Source organism: Scatophagus argus, chromosome 6 (genome assembly GCF_020382885.2).
Source record: "Scatophagus argus isolate fScaArg1 chromosome 6, fScaArg1.pri, whole genome shotgun sequence".
Classification (NCBI taxonomy): domain Eukaryota; kingdom Metazoa; phylum Chordata; class Actinopteri; family Scatophagidae; genus Scatophagus; species Scatophagus argus.
Window position 1 is genome coordinate 14,559,943 of NC_058498.1, and position 17,426 is coordinate 14,577,368.

Here is a 17,426-nt window from a genome sequence, read left to right on the forward strand (position 1 = left end):
GAGATTTACATAAACAAATCCCTCATTATCAGTAAAGGCCACCGAGGCCCGGCTTCCCACCTGTTGTCAAATCCCCTTCGTCTTCTCCAGCACAGCCAATTTTTTGGGAGGCTCACACACGCAGTCCCAGAGAAATCAATCAATTTAAATGTCAGCCTTGCAAAATTGGGTCTGTCCCAAGTTGGAGCCCAATCTGTGAGCTTATGCAAAGGATTCAAGTCAGTGAGGTGGCTTCTTCTAGATAGAAACATTAACTAATACATTCTTTTTTCAAAGATTAATAAAGAACAGCAGGCTGCACACAACAAAACAAACTTTGCTTTAAGCCCCCACTTTCACTGCTTTTCATTTACTCGCTTGCAGACAGTAACATCATGTGAGACGCAATTTCATTTCATTTTTACTACACACTTCTGGTTAATGTCTGCTCTTATGTGGTTAATAAACCGCTAATGAGATACAACCAAACAAAAGGACTGAGTTTAGCCCGTTTATCAGGTGTGTAGACAAGTGGTACAAACTTAGAATAAAGCATGAACACTCACAAGCCAGAATAACTGCAGGATTGCCTGTCATCTGCTAACACTGCAGCATCAGTGTCCACTGCAGGATGGACGACGGGTCTTGAATTTAAACATTGTTTTCAGTGTCTCTTCCTACTTTACTTTTAAATAGAAGTCATTTGTTTCCATCAGGGTTTATTTTAATGCAATTTCATGGTTAACTGAATGCAGAGATGCTGGCTGAAGGAGGAAGGGGCTTCGGGAGTTGGAGTGATGGTACCACAGTAACAAGGCACCTTCACGACAGACGGAACCGTGAGACTGAAACAGAGGAGACTGCAACACTGCTGTCACTGTCTGGGAGGTTCACAAACACACACACACACACGCACACATAGAGGCACTGAGCTGCAGACGTACTGACATACATTGTTGCATGCACAAACACAAGTACACTCAGACACAGCCTAACCACTTTGTCTCTCACACACACACACACTCACTCTTGCTTTCTCTCTCTCTCTCTGTCTCACACACGCACACACACACTCACACTTGAGAATGTCAAGTCGTCTGGCCGAGACTGAAAGTCATCAGGATCACACTCTCACACTGTCATGGTGCACAGCTCTGACACCCACTAGCAGCCACAGTGAGGGTGTGTGTATGTATATGTGTGTAATACAGTGAAACTACTCTCGTCTATCTGCATAATATTGCTGTATGTAAACGAATGTCATGTGAAGCGTACGGTGAATCGTCACAGCGATTCCCGCTCTGACGAAACTGTGGCTGAATTTCGTCTGAAGAAGCGATTTGTCATTTGCTAATGTGGAACTACTTTGTTTCTGCCGGCAGGATGGAAGAATGAGACAGCTTAACCAGCTATCATCTGACTGTGTAAAGCCCGAACTGGTAAATCTACGTTTTCAGACTCTGAATGTGGCAAAAGTTTTCTCCTTAATAGATGTGACAGTCGTTTGTATGAAGGAACACACACACGCCTGTTTATGGAGAGGACTGCTGCATGAAAAAATACTCCCATGTGTCAATCCTATGTAAATCCTGCAGTGTTTCATCTGCAAACTGCAAGTCACAGCGAGCATCCTGGAAGACCATATTAGTCTCGGCGAGGGAGCCTCATGGTGCAGTGAAGAGAAAACACATCACAAACGCAGACAAGAAAACTCTCTCTGCCAGCAAAGACAAACGAGAGCCAGCAGAGGGCTGTGTGTTCAATAGTTTGTTTTTAATATTAACTAGAAAAAATAGATATATTTGCCCAACTTCCTCCACCCAAGTCTACACAAAATAATTTGCTGTCACCATATGAGAGGAGGTCTCCCACTGCTCGGAAAGTAGTTCACTAGCAAACACTCTCTCTAGTCACAGTTCATGTGTTGTTGGTAAACAATAATAATAAAAAAAATTACGACAGTTGAAAGTCAATCAAAGATACAGTAGTCGTCATCAGTGAATGTACAGTAAAACTAAACATCTGTGTTTGAAGGCATCAATAAGATTCATCAATATGGCTCCCACATCTGAATGCAAAGTGTAGCAGTGTGTAAAGATCAAAAAACTTTATGTGCAATTAAAAAACAAACAAAACAAACAAAAAAAACCACAGCAGCCAGAATCACAAAACAGACACATTGTGAGCTAACGTTAACTTCTCATTAAGGTCAGTTAATTTAATGCACTTCAATGTAATTTTCCACTTAACAAACACTCCAAGACAAACACACAGGGGTAGGGCTCACACTTCTAATTAATATTTTAAGATTTTCCCTCCCAACAAACTGATACAAATGCTGCAGGACTCTCAGAGACTGCACGCGGCCGCCTCCTATTAATATTCTTTACCATTGTTGATTTGAACAGTCTGAATCGAGCTGTTTTCTCAAACGTCAACCAAGTCTCAGCTCCTACAGCCGCGACCTTTTAAAACTTGTCAGCCCCTCCCCCCCGACTGTGATTTGTGCTCCTATTTATGGTATTGATTTTAATGAAGTGTGTTAACTGCGCTGACAGGAAAACTGAACTGAGACGACGGCAGTTCAGAATCGTCTACAAACCACTCAGGGGTTCAAGGAAGACATGGCAATATGAAAACTTCAAGTTATCAGGAAGTTGCTCTTTGCTTTTGTGGAAATCGAACATTAGAGTACATTTTGCAGATTACACCGAAAAAAAAGACATGTAGGCACTTAAAACGGCTTTAACTGTTTTTTAGGCACTTGCAGGAAGCGGAAAGGAGCTCTAGACATGACAGTACTTTCTGTGAAGCACTTAGTACTTTCCTTGATAAGAGATCTCTGAATAAAGTTTATTCTTAATCCATCTGATGTGGCAGAGTGTTGGCGAGCAGTTAATACATTCAGCAGTTATGGAGCAACATTAGCATTCATTTAGTTGTGATTCTGGAGACAAGATGAACATATTCACTCTTTCTTTTTTTGGCTGTTTTTGGTCTCTACCAACTCCTGAGGGAAAGGATCTTGCTCTTTAAGCTGCTAAATGCTGCACTGTGTTCACCAGCTACAAACAAATTTTATCTGTCTGCTGTTCAGGCTGAGCAGGTAGCATACAGTGGTTTTTAATAACTTTTTCTTTCTTTTTTGCAAAAATCAGCATCCTGTTGCACCTGGAAATGACACTATGAGAGTCAACAAAAACACTGACATTGCAGAACGGAAATTCATATCAATGAGAAAGCCCTCGGCATACATTGCATAAAGTCTTCATGTGATCCATTGTTCATCTAACAATGGTGATAATAGCTGCTTTAAAGAACTTTTTTTCCCCAGAGTTTTGGACCTAAACCATCGATTCTTCTTCCTTGTGTGCTTATCTTTTCCAAACAGTAAGGCATCAGTGATGATTGTCTTGGATACGATTAACAGATTCAAAGGACAGGACTTTGCCTTGTCCTTTTCATCCATCAACATATATTTTTTTTTAAACTTGGGGTAAAACATAAAAGTGGAGCAGGTCAGGATCCAGCGTCTTGCATAAAAATGCTTCTGTAAAACAGACGGGTGTCAACAACGGGTGAATAAACAACATGATGCCTGCCTCTTCACACAGGGCCCAGTTCTTACAGTACACGTCAACTTCTGCTGCTGACCAATTCATTATTTACAGACAAAAACAAATGTAAAAAAAAAAAAAAAAAAAATGCAAGAAATTGTGCTTTAGCTTTTGCAAAACTCTTGACCAGAAGCTAGAAGCATCCATTTTTTTTCAAGTGTTTGGTCTCCGTATTGTTAAACTGCATAAACTTTTCTTTCATCCACCCTGTGATTCTGTTTTTTATGACTAACTGCAGGCTGCTGGCTGTGGAGCCCGGTGAAAAACAGACCAGATATTAACGTAAAGATGCTAGCACATACTGCTATAATGGCACCATGTGAAGGACTCAATACAGACAATCCTTCTTTGCTTGATAACTGATAGAGGCTGTGCTGAACAGATGTGCTGAATAAGATAACGTGAGAAATATTGCCAGTGTGAGATGATAACTGTAATCAATAAGGATTCTGGCACACTGTGTTTGTGAAACAATCAAAGACTCTGTGGGGACATTAATCACAGAGACAAGACACAGCGGATTGTAACTGGAAACAGCTCAGTATGTTTACAATGTCTCTGTGTGTGCATTTGTTACACCTGAATAAACCCGGTGGATCCAAATAAAGCGTTTAAAGTGAATGTGCCAGGTTGGTGTAACCAAGCGGGACCCCCATCTCCACTTGTAGAAGTCATTACTCGGTTAATGGCAGTAGAGCACTTCATAGCATCTCTACTCCTGCTTCAATTATGGATCAATTCAGTAGCTGCATGACCCAAACACTTATTCATCTTTTAAAAAGAAAAAAAAGAATAAAACTGGCCAGAGGCTGTTAGCTGAGAGAAACTGGGATGCTTACTGGTTCTTTGCTCTCTGATCAGAGGTCACATGACCCCCCCAACATCCACTGAATATCTTGAGAGGAGGAGCGAGCGGGTGCGTGACGATGACGATCTTCATTCTTCCTCCACCTGCTCAGAAGTATAAAGGATGGCCGTGATTGTCCAGGCTTATTTTTTTTTTTTTTTACATGGAAAAATAAACAGCATTTCGGCCTTCATCAGGTCCTTCACTCATACAAGTAAACAGTCCAGACAGAGACCAGAGCCAGTGCTATCTTCTTGTTTTTCACCGCTGAGCCAAAGTTCAGATGACTCCATAGTCCCTGAGAGACTTGAGCAACACCGTGTCCTTGACGTCGCTGAAGACTCTGCGGATGTTGTTGGTGTCTGTGGCGCAGGTGAAGTGCGGGTAGAGAGTCTTCCGCTCTTCCCTCTTGTTGCGGTTGATGGCCTGCTGCTCATACAACTTGCAGATGTAGTTCTTGGCGTCTTCGGGGTCTCGTCTCTTGCCTGTCACACAGGTGGGAGGAGATGAATGGGACAACAGAAAGGCAAAAGATGAATTTGGGTTGGGACTAAAGATGAAAAACATATTCAATTAATCAAAAATAATCTGTAACAATTCTGAAAAGCAACTGATTGTTTTAAAAAAGAAATTTTTCAAACAAAAATACCAAATGATCACGTGTTCTGTACTTTGTTTCTTGTGACAGTAAATGAATAATTCAAATAATTCAGGGTATTTCTGGAGTGTTGGTAATCAAAATAAGCTGTCTGAAGATGTGAACTTGCATGTGTGGTTCAGATTTTACGGACTGAACTACTAAATGAGTCAATAATTGATTAATCAATATTGAAAACCCCGAGTTCAGGCTGACAGAGACGAGAATGAAGACATGAGGAAATATTATTTTTTATTTAACCATGTATGCAGACCAGATTAGATTAGGATAAAACTACCATATTTTCAATAAGGCGATACGCTCTGAGGAATGAAATTCCAGCCAATATTCAGGATATTTGAGCATCTCTTATTTCAGTGAGCCTGCATGACTGTCTCATGAAACACAGTATTGGTCCTGCAACAGTATCAGGCTGGAAGAAGGAAAACAGTTGGTCGCTCTACAGTAATTCTCACTGATCTTGTCATTTGAGAAGAAGTTCTGCTTTATAAAATCCAGCTGATGTAACTTTGTTGGATAAAAGATGATAGCAGCTGGTCGTTTTATTTTAGTAAGGTTTCTGGCTTATTATTTCAGTGACTATTGCCCTGGTCATTACTAGATAACTACATCTGTCATGTCTTCAGCATGTTGTGATGCTGTTAAAGAAAAAGCTGAAAAATTACCACTATGATTTGCATGACAAAAACTTGTCAACTCAACACCATTACACAAAGACAACAGGAACTAGAATAGGTGGGTCCAGTTTATGAGGACTACAACTCAGAATCATTTCCATTATCAATTAAACCCATCATTTTTTAAATTGAGTGTTTAATATACGGTATGTAATGTTGAAATTAATGGCCATCAAAACTTCACAGGGCCCACACTGATGAATTTAAAATAGGCCACGACCGAAGGATAACAATGAAATCAAACGAGAGCTGTAATGATTCATTAATACATTTTCATAATTAAAAGAATCATTTTAGTCGTATTTCTAGCAAACATTTGCTGCTTCCAGCTCTTCAAATTTCAGTCTTTCAGACAATTTTCTTTGTCATTTAAGTTAGCAAAGCAACATTTTGGACTGGTGGTCAGATAAAAGCGTTTTTCTCTGTTTTCTGACATTTCATAGACAAAACAATTAACTGAGACAGAGAGGCTGATTAATCAAATGAACACCACTGTTAGTAGCAGCCCTAAATTAAACAGAAAGAAGCTGCGGAGGTTGATTTCGTTTCAATTTATGCTTGATAAACAGCTCCGTTTTTTGTCAACAGAATCATAAATTAAGTGACCAATCAAGTTTCTCACTCTGTTGGCACGTAGGAATTTTTTTCCACACACTCTCCGCACAGGAACATGGCAACATTAGCAGCAAAAAGCAGCTGGCGTTGGGAACAGCTCAGAGTTGTCGTTAAGGTTAAATTGACATCAAGGAGTTTGACCCTGCATGAGTCATTATTCTACTCCACTAATGCTGATAGTAAAACACAGTGGGCACACTGCAGATACACACACACACACATTGCTCGACGTCACCAATTCCCGCCCTACACACACACACACACACACACCTCATACATGCACACCTAGAGGTTTGCAGGGGGTGCAGGGCTTGTGGGAAGCACAGCATCTGTCTGTAGTTGCCATGGGTAACAGAGGGAGAGAGGGTGGTGGTGGTGGTGGTGGTGGTGGAGGGTCATGGGGACTGTTAGGGCAGCGCTCTACAGCCTTTCACACCAGCAGAACTACAAGCTGTAGCCACATCATTAAGCACACCAAGTACCTGGAAGTGACTCATTTGCAACTCTCTCTCTCTCTACCTCTATGTGTGTGAGTGTGTGTGTGTGTGTGAGTGTGTGTGTGTGTGTGTAGGGAGAGAGTGAAAGATTGGGAGAGAGAGATAGAGAGAGAGAGAGAAGGAAAGAAAATCAGCTAAAAAAAAGAAAAAGCTGGAATGAATGCTGGCTTTGCTGACACCAAGACAAGCGATGGAGGGGCAACCTTTCCAACTCCGAGTCAGGGCTGAAATCACTGTGCAAATAAATATTTTTTGAAATGATACCTTATTTCCACCTGGTGCAGTAAGATGCTGTGAGATGGCTGCAAGCCCAAAGCAAATTTGGGGGAGGAAAACAACATCACAGCCCTCTCATTTGGTCTCGTACACGACTCTGACCACACTGTGATGAGAACACACACCTGCAGACAAACTGGCTGCTGACCAAGCTCCGCCCTCCCAGGCTTTCCCTCATGTACTGTTGTAATTTCTTGTTTTAAATGACTGAACCCCTACCTTGGTCTGCAACAAAGCTTTGGGTTTGAAATTCCAAGACTGGTTTATTGTGTCAGTGTTCCTTCACAGACAAACGCGTCCATACACAAACACATGCTTAAACACAAGCATGGCTATGCACAAACTTGTATGATCAGTCTTACAAGAAGTTTGTAGTTCAGCTAGTAATTGGCAGAAAGATTTTTGGTCATGTTTCTCATGGATTAATCTCTGATCTTATTTGAATAATAGGTGACTTGTCCAGCATATGAAATGTCAAATGTCTGTAGTGTCTCTAGTACTTAGGGACAATGGTGCTTTAGGCTAAATACTAATGCTAGCATTGCAATATGCTCACAGTCACAATGCTACATGTTAATGCTTATCAGGTGCATTAATTTAGCATGTTAGCATGCTAACATCTGCCAACTAGCACTAAACACAAAACAAAGCGGAGGCCGATGGGAATTAGTTCTGCACGTAAAAAATCACATATACACAGTATTTTTGAGCTAGAAGAAAAATGAAATCACCAAGTTACAAAGTTACCGTAGGAATGCTGTCTGGAGCTTGACAAACAACTAAACCAACGAAAGCCATTCATTCATTTAATTGACTAATTATTTGACCACGTATCCAGCTATAACCTCACTATATATTAAGGCAAACAAACACATGTATCCACAGCTCACCTGTGAAGCCGGGAAAGTACTTCTGCAGGTCAGAGGTCTGGACTTTGTCAGCCAGGATGTCAGTCTTATTGAGGAAGAGGATGATGGACGTGTTGAGGAACCATGGAGAATGGATGGTGGTGTAGAACAGAGCCAGACTCTCATGCATACGGTTCTGAAGAAAGAGATGGAGTCAGTATCATACAGGCTGCAGCTCAGTACACTGGTGGTTAACCCCATGAGCTCTCCAGAGATTATTTTGACTTGAAGAGAGAAAAACATGAGTTCCTCATGGATAGCAAGAAAGATGGTGGTGGCTGTGAATAAAGCAGTCCTTCAAAGTGAGAAGAGGGGGGGTTTGGTGGGGGGGGTGTGGGGGGGTGGGCGAGGAGGCTGGAGCCCACAGGCCACAGTGGAGGTTAATGAAAGTGCTGGCAGACTAAAAAGTGGCTGAAAGAGATAAACGGCTTAGCGACAGGAACGGAGGGAGGAAGGGACAGAAGGCAACAGAGAGGGGGAGAGGCTGAGACAGAGACGTTTTCTTGTGCGACAGCGAAGCCTGCCGGTGGAGGGCTGAAATGACACACACTGAGCTCTTACAATGGTTTCTCTCTCCTCCAAGACCTGATCGTACTCGCTGAGGGAGGCCAGGAAGATGAGGGACGTCACGTTTTCGAAACAGTGAATCCACTTCCGACGCTCCGACTTCTGTCCGCCCACGTCCACAATCCTGCCGGGAAGGAAGAGTTAAAATCTTCTGGGGAACACTTTTCAAATCTTTATATCAGTCTTGACTGATGGAGCAAGATGGATTCTTACATTAGCATTTACTAAAATGTTTTTTTCAGTGATTTGTTCATTCTGTTGTAGACAATCGGGGTCTGAAAATCACGTGTCAGTGAGGGCTGGGAGTAGTTGCATGCATAACACAAATATAAAAACCCATGCATTAATTTGTCAGATCCAACGCGCTGGACTACAGAGCCAATACAGCAAAGCAACTGCAACCGTCCAAAAAGCTTATGGACTGATCTCTTGCAGCCACGGGCGGCTCTCACACAGCAGCTAATAAGCCGAGTCTTCCTGTTCGTGAAGTAGACTTCCCCAAACGCTTCCAGCATGTCACCCCTCTTTAATGTGACAGGTTTTCACGCAGGAAGAAAACTCTTTTTCCTCATTTTTCACAGCTCACAGTGAATCCTGAAAAAACTGTAGCAAGCATGCTCACGACAGCACTGACTGTGAAATAAAAAAAAAAGAAGTCCTCTTTAAAACCATAATAAATGCATCTGGAGGAGGTCCTATTACCAAGAAATAGCCAGTATTTTATTTTGTGATCAAAAAACTGAGATAAATCCTTTATTTAGTTTAGTCTGTTTGCATGCTGAGTTATTCCCCATGATTTAAGCACATGTGTGATTTAATTTGAGAACATGGTGTTCCTTTAAAGAGAACGGTGATGTCTGCTAAGCTGTTGTCAGAGCCCCCCTCCGGTCAGACAACAATAAACCAACACATGTTCAAAATAACCCCAGAGAGAAACACGTCACTTCCCAGCTTGCGAGAGCTTTGTGCAATTGGAAATGTGACCCTATGCGCGCGTGCGCACACACACACACACAAAGGTTTAAGCAGACAAAGCTTCAACAAGAGTCAATAGATTTTTTTTTTCACGGTGCAGTGAATAGTGTTGGTATTAGGTTCATCCCTTTCACAGGCTGGTAACCTGAACACTGGTCACCTGAGTGTGATGGTTTTGATTGTGAAGGAGTAATCGTGGATGCCCGTGGTGGGGAATCGAACTCGCAGCACGTCCTGTTCTGTGGGTATGTAGTCTGGGGCTGCAATGCGGTCCAGGTTGCTCATGTAGCTGAGAGAGAGAGAGAAGAAGAAGAAGAAGAAGAAGAAGAAGAAGAAGAAAAAGCAGTTTTACAACAAGTCTGTTTCTGAGCTGCAGTAAAAACATATTGCCTGTGTTTACATCACACCCAGCCTCGACCGTGTAAAACAAACTCAAGTGACACAAGATATATGATGAACTAGTGATGATTAAAAAAATACAGTGATTAAAAACACAAAGAGGGAGTGGAGTGAGTCCGTATCAGCCTGTGTACAGATGACGGCTTTATGGCCGTGTTGATACAAGCTGTCGTTAGCTAATGTTGACTGCCTGTCTCTTATCGTGCACACACCGCCATGATTGAGCTGCTGGGCAAACAGAGAACAGGGCAGCAATAGAAGATAGAGAACAGGGACAGGCTGAGCTGAGGCTTTGTTCTGTGACACATCACATATTTGGAGAGTGAGGCTCACACTTACTGTATATTAAATTGTTTCACGGTGATTAAAAAATCTCTGTGGCGCCCTGTATGATGAGGCTTGAGACAAGGCTTTTAAAGGTTCCCGACTTCTCACAGGACTGTTTCCTCAAATACACTTTGATTAACGGGTGGTTTCAACACGGCTGAAAAACACCTGGATAAAGTGGAGGCTGTAAAGAACTAGCCCCCTCCAGTGGTCTCAGGATTAAATAAAACCACAAAAGTTATTCTACATGATGAAAAAGGGCGTGAGGCTGAAACAAAGGCCAAAAGTATCTTGAAAATAAGTAAGTAAACCCGATATGTCGAGAAAAAACTATCTATTATTTTAGTAAAATAATCATTTTTGAGCATTTTCATATAACGAAAATATAAAAACAAACAAAAACAATCAATCAAATGTGCAGCCTCCACTCCACACTTCATTTAAAAAAATAAAACAACTCTACAGTAAGAGAAGCTTAAGCCAACTTGTCTCGGTGGCCGTTTCTTGCTGTGCCCTCCTTCTGAATTTTGGTACAAAGGTCAGATGTGGCATAAACAAACAATACAACAGTATGTCGCCACATGTTCCCATCTGTTACCCTTACTACACATACAGGGTTCAACGGTCGAGCCAGAGGGTCAGAAAGCTACTTGTCAAAGTCAGTATTTACTTGTCCCTCTACAAATTGTTATTAGAGGCCATCAAATAGCAACAAAGACTGAAGTAACCTGTCGGGTTGAATCCTGTCCCCCTTAATCTCAATTAGAGCTGCCACGATTAGTCGGTCAACGGATTAGTTGAAGAGAGAAGAAAGAAAATTTGTTGCCACCTGTTTTGATAATGGATTCATCATTTCAGTCATTTTTCAAGCGAAAGTTAATGTCAAACATTTTCTTGGTCCAGCGTCAGTAAGGATTTGCTGCTTTTCTTTGCCATTCATGATAGTAAATGAAGAGTCTGTAGGTTTTTGGACTGTTGGTGTGACAAAAAAAGCAACCTGAAGACATCACTTTGGCCTGAGGTCTCTTCTGACACTTATTTATCATTTTGTAGACTAAACAATTAATCATGAAAACTGATTCATCCATAATGAAAATCATTGTTAGTGGAAGTTCAACTCTCAAACTTGCAGCAAACTGTGCAACACCCAGCTGGAGTTTTGGCACCCAGTCAAACCTTTGTTCCCATGATCATTTAAAGGTTAATTTGCCTTCCACCTCACCTCATTTCTCACAAGTGCCTGATCAGTTCTGCATAAAAGCAGCATCCAACAGAGATGAGAACAAAGCGAGATGGCTCACTCTTTAGGTACTTCCACCATCAGTTCCAGAAAAACAACGTGTTGAGATCGGGGAAAGTGAGTTGCTAGATTAACTTGGCCTAGGCAAGCGGACAGTCCTTAATATTGACCCCTGACATATAGCATTTAACTTGTGGAGTTTGTAAGTTCTCCCTGTGCCTGCGTGGGTTTTCTCTGGGTATTCCAGCTTCATGCACATTAGGTTAACTGGCTACTCTACATTGTTCCTAGATGGGAGTGTACAAGCGAGTGTGACTGCCCACCAGTCCAGGCTGTGTGACAGTGTTTTATCATGTGATACCCTTTGATTCCCGGCTATAAGTCAGGGAGTATCTCCGGATACTCACTACTCTGTGGAGTCCAGGAGCTGGTACTCGCAGCGACGGCTGTAACAGACCCGGATGCCCCAGTCTGCCCAGAGGCGGCGGACTGCGTCAACGTAGCCCCGCTCTAGCTGCGTGACCTGCACTGTATTTACTTCCTGCAGCCACTTGGCGTAGATCTGAAAGACAGCAAGACACTCAGCATATGAGGAGGTTTTGTGTTTGTGACATTTAACAAAATTTTAAACTTAAACTTACACTTGCAAGACATCCTGTTAGAGGTTTTCTGTGTGATTAGCCTTACTCAAGGATAGTGTGAGTTCATGGCGACGCTGCCAGCTTCTATTTATAACTACGACATGCTGTATGTGTGCTTGAGTCCCACTGTGTTTGAGGACTCTTGTTTAATGTGCACATAATCCCTCAAATACACTTAGTGCACCTGCCCTGATGCTCACATATCACACGTCGCACATGTAACTACACCGGTGTTTGATTGCGAACGCGTGTTTGTGTGTGGGTGTATTCACGCTGGCAGACATACGTGAACACGTGAGTCTACCTCGTTCTCTGGGTTGGAGTAGGGGATTTTAAGAAGCGTCATGGCTCCCGTCATGGCCTTCATGGCCGTGAAGATGTTCTGGAAGATGCATTTGGAGAAGGCCTTCCTCTCCTCCTCCGAGAAGCCTCGCCCGTGGATGATCCTCATCTGTCGGATGAAGGTGGTTTTCCCACTCTCTCCAGTACCTGAAGCAACAAGTTGGAGGAATAATAAAAACCAAAAAATGACTATATTAAGTAAGATTCTATTAAGAGGGCAGCTAAGAGGTGAAGACTGTTAGGGTGTCAGTTTGAACCACACTGTGTGTTGGTTTGGGCTTTTGTTTATCCATTAATGAATGTATTTGTTCCTCAAGAGGATAACTGTTTTACAAGAGGAGATTTAAAAACGGTCAGTGAAACTTGCCAGATGTTTCACCAGCAAGTTTCTCCGCAGTGGAATCTGGTGGCAAATCTGGAATGATGAAAGGTGAGAGGAGCTCTAAACATTTTACCCCATTTTTACAGCAGCTGGCAGCTAAAGTGTGAGTTAGTGTAGATCAAAAACAGAGCTGAAAGGAGAACGAATATTGGACTTTGGCCCTTATTTGTCCCACAAAGAAGAAATTGCAGCGTTACAACAGCAAGGTACAAGAACAACAGCTGCTTTTTAATATGTTCATTATAACACGTCTATAAGGACAACGTTGTGTTTACAGTCCATCCCCCATTTGTTATTGCAGACAAATAACTCCTGATACAAGAAATATAATATGATGCAGAGGGCACTGAGTTCTGTCGTTGTATATATAAAATCGCTTGGTGCTGCTTACTTTTACTAGCAAGAAACATTTAGAGATGACAGGGAAAGTGTTAGTTAATGACAATAACAAGGCACTGTTAGTTAGCTCCATCATGAGATCTGAATTTATGCCGCGAAACAGGGTTTTGTCAGTGACTGACCAAACGCTGTCATGTCAATCCAACATAAGCTACAGACATTTCTAAGCTAGTTGTGCAGCTAAAAGCCCTTAAAGTAAAGCCAGCAAACACAAGAACACAGTGACTGCCAGATGTAAGTTTGAACCGTATGTTTCTCTTAAAGATGCACATTTTCTCTTCCGAGTTCACGTTCAGACTCTGAGATTAAAGTCAAATTTAGAAGAAATGTCTGCATTAGAGAAGAAACTTTTCTTTGATAGCCTCATTTCAATAAATACCATACTTGATATTTTTCAGCTTCATTTATTTTATCTCCATTTCAGGACAAGACGTGATTTAGATGATTGGGCGAGTGTCATTAAGTCTGCAGGAGGAAATTAAAACTCTCAGCTTGTTATTCTGCCAAAACTTTCCTGTAATTTCTCAACACTGCTTTGGAGGGACGGCATATAATCCTCCAAATGGACTGCGTTGAAGTTTTTCTGACAGTCCTGTTCCCGTACATAAACCTTTTTCACTTTTCTGTCACACTGCAGCAATAGAGGAAATAAGAAGGGGCAATAACTCTGCGTGTTATTGTTTACTGTTTCTTCATATCGTGGCGGGGATTATCCCAGGTAATTGTTCAGCAGAAGTGGTAAACCTCCAAGATCCTGTTCTCATTCAGTTAGCTTGCTGAAGAGAGACTAAACAAAAGATGAATGTGAACGTGTGAAACAGTAGCTCAGCTCTTTTTCACCGATGTTTTCCTTTGAGAATGCACATTAGATTTACGATGTACAATGCGGTCTTTATTTTAAACAAGGTTGCGCACCTGCAGTGTTTTATTGAGAAAGTGGATCAAAATACTGTCAAAAAGAAAACAAATCAACAATACTTAGAATAATCAATAAAAAAATCTATTATTTACCTTTTTTGTTTCAGATTTTTGAGAATTAGTTACATATCTGTGTTTTATTTCATTGTAAATTATATATTTGTGGCTTTTGGTCTTTTCAGCTAATAACAAAAACAATCAACAGATAAATCAATAGTGAAGACATTTAAAGGTTTCAGCCCTGCTATTAAACCTCCTCTGCCTGTTAGCCTGTGCTGTGCCCGTCTCCACTGAAGCATCAAAGCACAGCAATCAGATCTAAAATCATCAAGCAGCTGTAAAGTAGGCTTGTGGGTTTGTCTCCAGTCCCTTTTGTTTCCAGGTACACAGCCAATCCCAATCTGGACCATTCTTTACATACTCACACGGTGACACATGCTTTACATAGTTTTCTCTCTTGGCTGCAGGCTACTAAACAGGCCAAGCAGTTTTGTACAGTTTTTAAAGGAGGGTGTTACTGAGTGCCTTCTTGGATTTCAATGCTATCCGCTGTTGGTTTTGATCTACTTTTTGTGCTTGATAGACATGTTTGGCATCACTGCTGCCATCATGCATGTAAAAGAAGAACAAGCGTGTGTGAGGTGCTCAGTCACTGACCCAGCAGGAGGATTTTAATTTCCCTTCTCTCCTTCTTCTTCTGCTGCTTCAGGATCCTCTTGATCTCCTTGTCCACAGCGATGGTCCTCTTCTCCTCCTCGGACAGGCAGCACATGCAGGTGCGGCGGCACCACGGCCAGCAGCCCGCCATGGCCCCCCCAGAAAAACCCCCCACTGAAATGAAACTGTTAATGAATAATCAGCTGTAATGTAACTCCTTGTGAGGTTCCCTAATTAGTTTTTACTTTACTTTGTTTTTTTCTCGTTCTACCAGTCAGGATTTGTACTAAAGAGTCACTGATCCCCCTGGAAACTGTACTTTGACATTACAATAGGTCAGAGGCTAACTTTTAAACGGCTTTTAAAGCTTTTATCTTGTGGCAGGAGCGCTCTTATCAGCATAACGCCTCTTTGGAGTATTCACCTGTTTAATTTTCTCTTCAGTCAGTCTGACAATGCAAGTTGGTTCAAGAGAAGTCATAAACAGAAAATAGTGCAGCCTCTTACCTCCAATCAGTCCCTCACACTCCCAGAAAACGAGCAGGTACACACTCTGATTGCTGTCCGTGGTCCATTTTTTTCCGCCCAGTCCACTCCACCTGCGGCTAACTTCTAGTAGCTACCGTCGCTAAAGCGGACATACATGAGCCCACTGCTATGAAGTTAAAACTGCCTTTTTTTTTCAGCCCACACGAAACAACCTGGATAGTCTCTGGATAGTCCACCGCGCCTACAGAGGAATGTGAAGCCTCTGTGGTCCGCTGAAACCACTCTGTAACAGGAACGCGCTCAGGCCAATGCGCCGCGGCAAGACAGCGGACAACAACCGCAGCTCTACCGGAAGTTAGACCATTGTGTCTAGAAAATAAGAGTAAGTTGCTGCTATTTTACGCATTTCTTGGGTTACCATACATAAAAGAAAAAAAGCATTTAAATTTCTGCTGCTGGGTCTTATTAATTGTAAAAAGTGGAAAAGTGGACCGGACAGAGCTACAGTCGTGTAGTGGTGGTAGAATATGACACAATTCTAGATGATATATGTTGTAGTTTAAACACCCACTGTTTTTTAACATGCACAGATCATTGTCAGATATAAATCTAAGTATGCTTTCTATGCTTTATATAGACATCCATCCATCTTCTTCCGCTTCATCTGGGACCTGGTTGCGGGGGCAGCAGCTTGAGAAGGGATGCCCAGACTTCCCTCTCCCCAGACACGTCCTCCAGCTCTTCCGGGTGGATCCCAAGGCGTTCCCAGGCCAGCCGAGTGACATAGTCCCTCCAGCGAGGCCTGGGCCATGAATAAAATCATTTCAGGGGGGCTTTTTTCACAATTAGTGCAAAATTTTGCACACAATTTTGATGCAAAAGTACTTGCAGGTATTTGTAGATACTTAAAACTTGTAGATAAGGAACATTTAAATGACTCTTTCATTGTGTTATTACTACATTTATTTAAGAAAGTGGAACTCCTCTTCTCCATTAAAGCACAAAAACAACATTATTATTATTGTTGTTGTGCATCACAACTATCGTTTAGCCTTTTGGATAAAATCAAATGGAGTTAAAGCTAAATTTCCCTTCAGCTCTGAACATCTGAATGACTGTTTCTTGACCAAAAGTGTGACTTGTTTAAGTAGCTGAATCCCTACAGGGTAGTGCAGCAGGAGGTTACTTCCCCACAGTATTTAAATGATTGTTGATAATGACCACTCCTCTGGCTCACTGTACCAAAGTAAATAAGCTGGTCACGAGTCTTACAGTTCATGCGCAACATGAACAGATATGACAGAACACACAGTGCTGTAAGTGCAGATAAAACTGCTGCGGTTCACTGCAAGTCTGTGGCCGAATGTTACAGGATGTTGTATCACCTAAAGCCCGGTTGATGTTGTCTTTGATGACAGCGACAATGACGCGGTATTCAGTATTTGTAAAACTCTCAACAATACATTTATTTTGTTTTTTGGGACATGGCTGTTGCTCACCCTGAGGTTTCTTCCATTTTTTTCCTGTTAAAGGTTTTTCTGGGAGTTTTTCCTTAGTTGATGTGAGGATCGAAGGGCAGAGGATGTTTCTGATGTTATGTTAAGCCCTTTGAGACGAACTGCTTGTAAAAATGGGCTATACAAATAAAGTTGTCTTGTCTTGTCTTGTCATGGCTTTATTACTGACTTAAGTAGCAGCACAGATGATGGACTCCTTGATAAAGAGTTTATTATACAAAGAGTAAGTGAAAGTGGATGGCAGATGTTTCATTTTTGTTACTGTTATGTTTTTTCTTTTTCATTTCTCCCATTTTTTCTTTTTTTGGTACTCTGTAAGTCTTTGTGCAAGTATAGTAAAGAATGTAAAAAGAACATCCCCACAGAGCAAATTCAGGTATTCCAGTATCACAAGCACAAAATCATTTTAGACAAATAGCGAAAAGTTAACAATTACAAGAATATAAAATACAAACAGACATAAAAACTGTCAAAATAGGAAACTTAAAATTTAAAAAGT

General features: G+C 41.6%; 1 protein-coding gene across 1 annotated transcript; it reads right to left on the bottom strand.

Annotated features, from left to right (window-relative positions):
* Positions 1-1,731: 1,731 nt before the first annotated feature.
* On the bottom strand, positions 1,732-15,730 carry LOC124060927 (guanine nucleotide-binding protein subunit alpha-11-like). The gene is made up of 8 exons (XM_046392334.1): positions 15,429-15,730; positions 14,922-15,106; positions 12,528-12,712; positions 11,990-12,144; positions 9,777-9,905; positions 8,636-8,765; positions 8,057-8,210; positions 1,732-4,928 (listed from the first exon to the last, which is right to left on the bottom strand). Exons 2-8 carry the CDS (start codon positions 15,070-15,072, stop codon positions 4,723-4,725), a joined length of 1,110 nt encoding a protein of 369 aa, XP_046248290.1. The 5' UTR covers positions 15,073-15,106; positions 15,429-15,730; the 3' UTR covers positions 1,732-4,722.
* Positions 15,731-17,426: the final 1,696 nt, after the last annotated feature.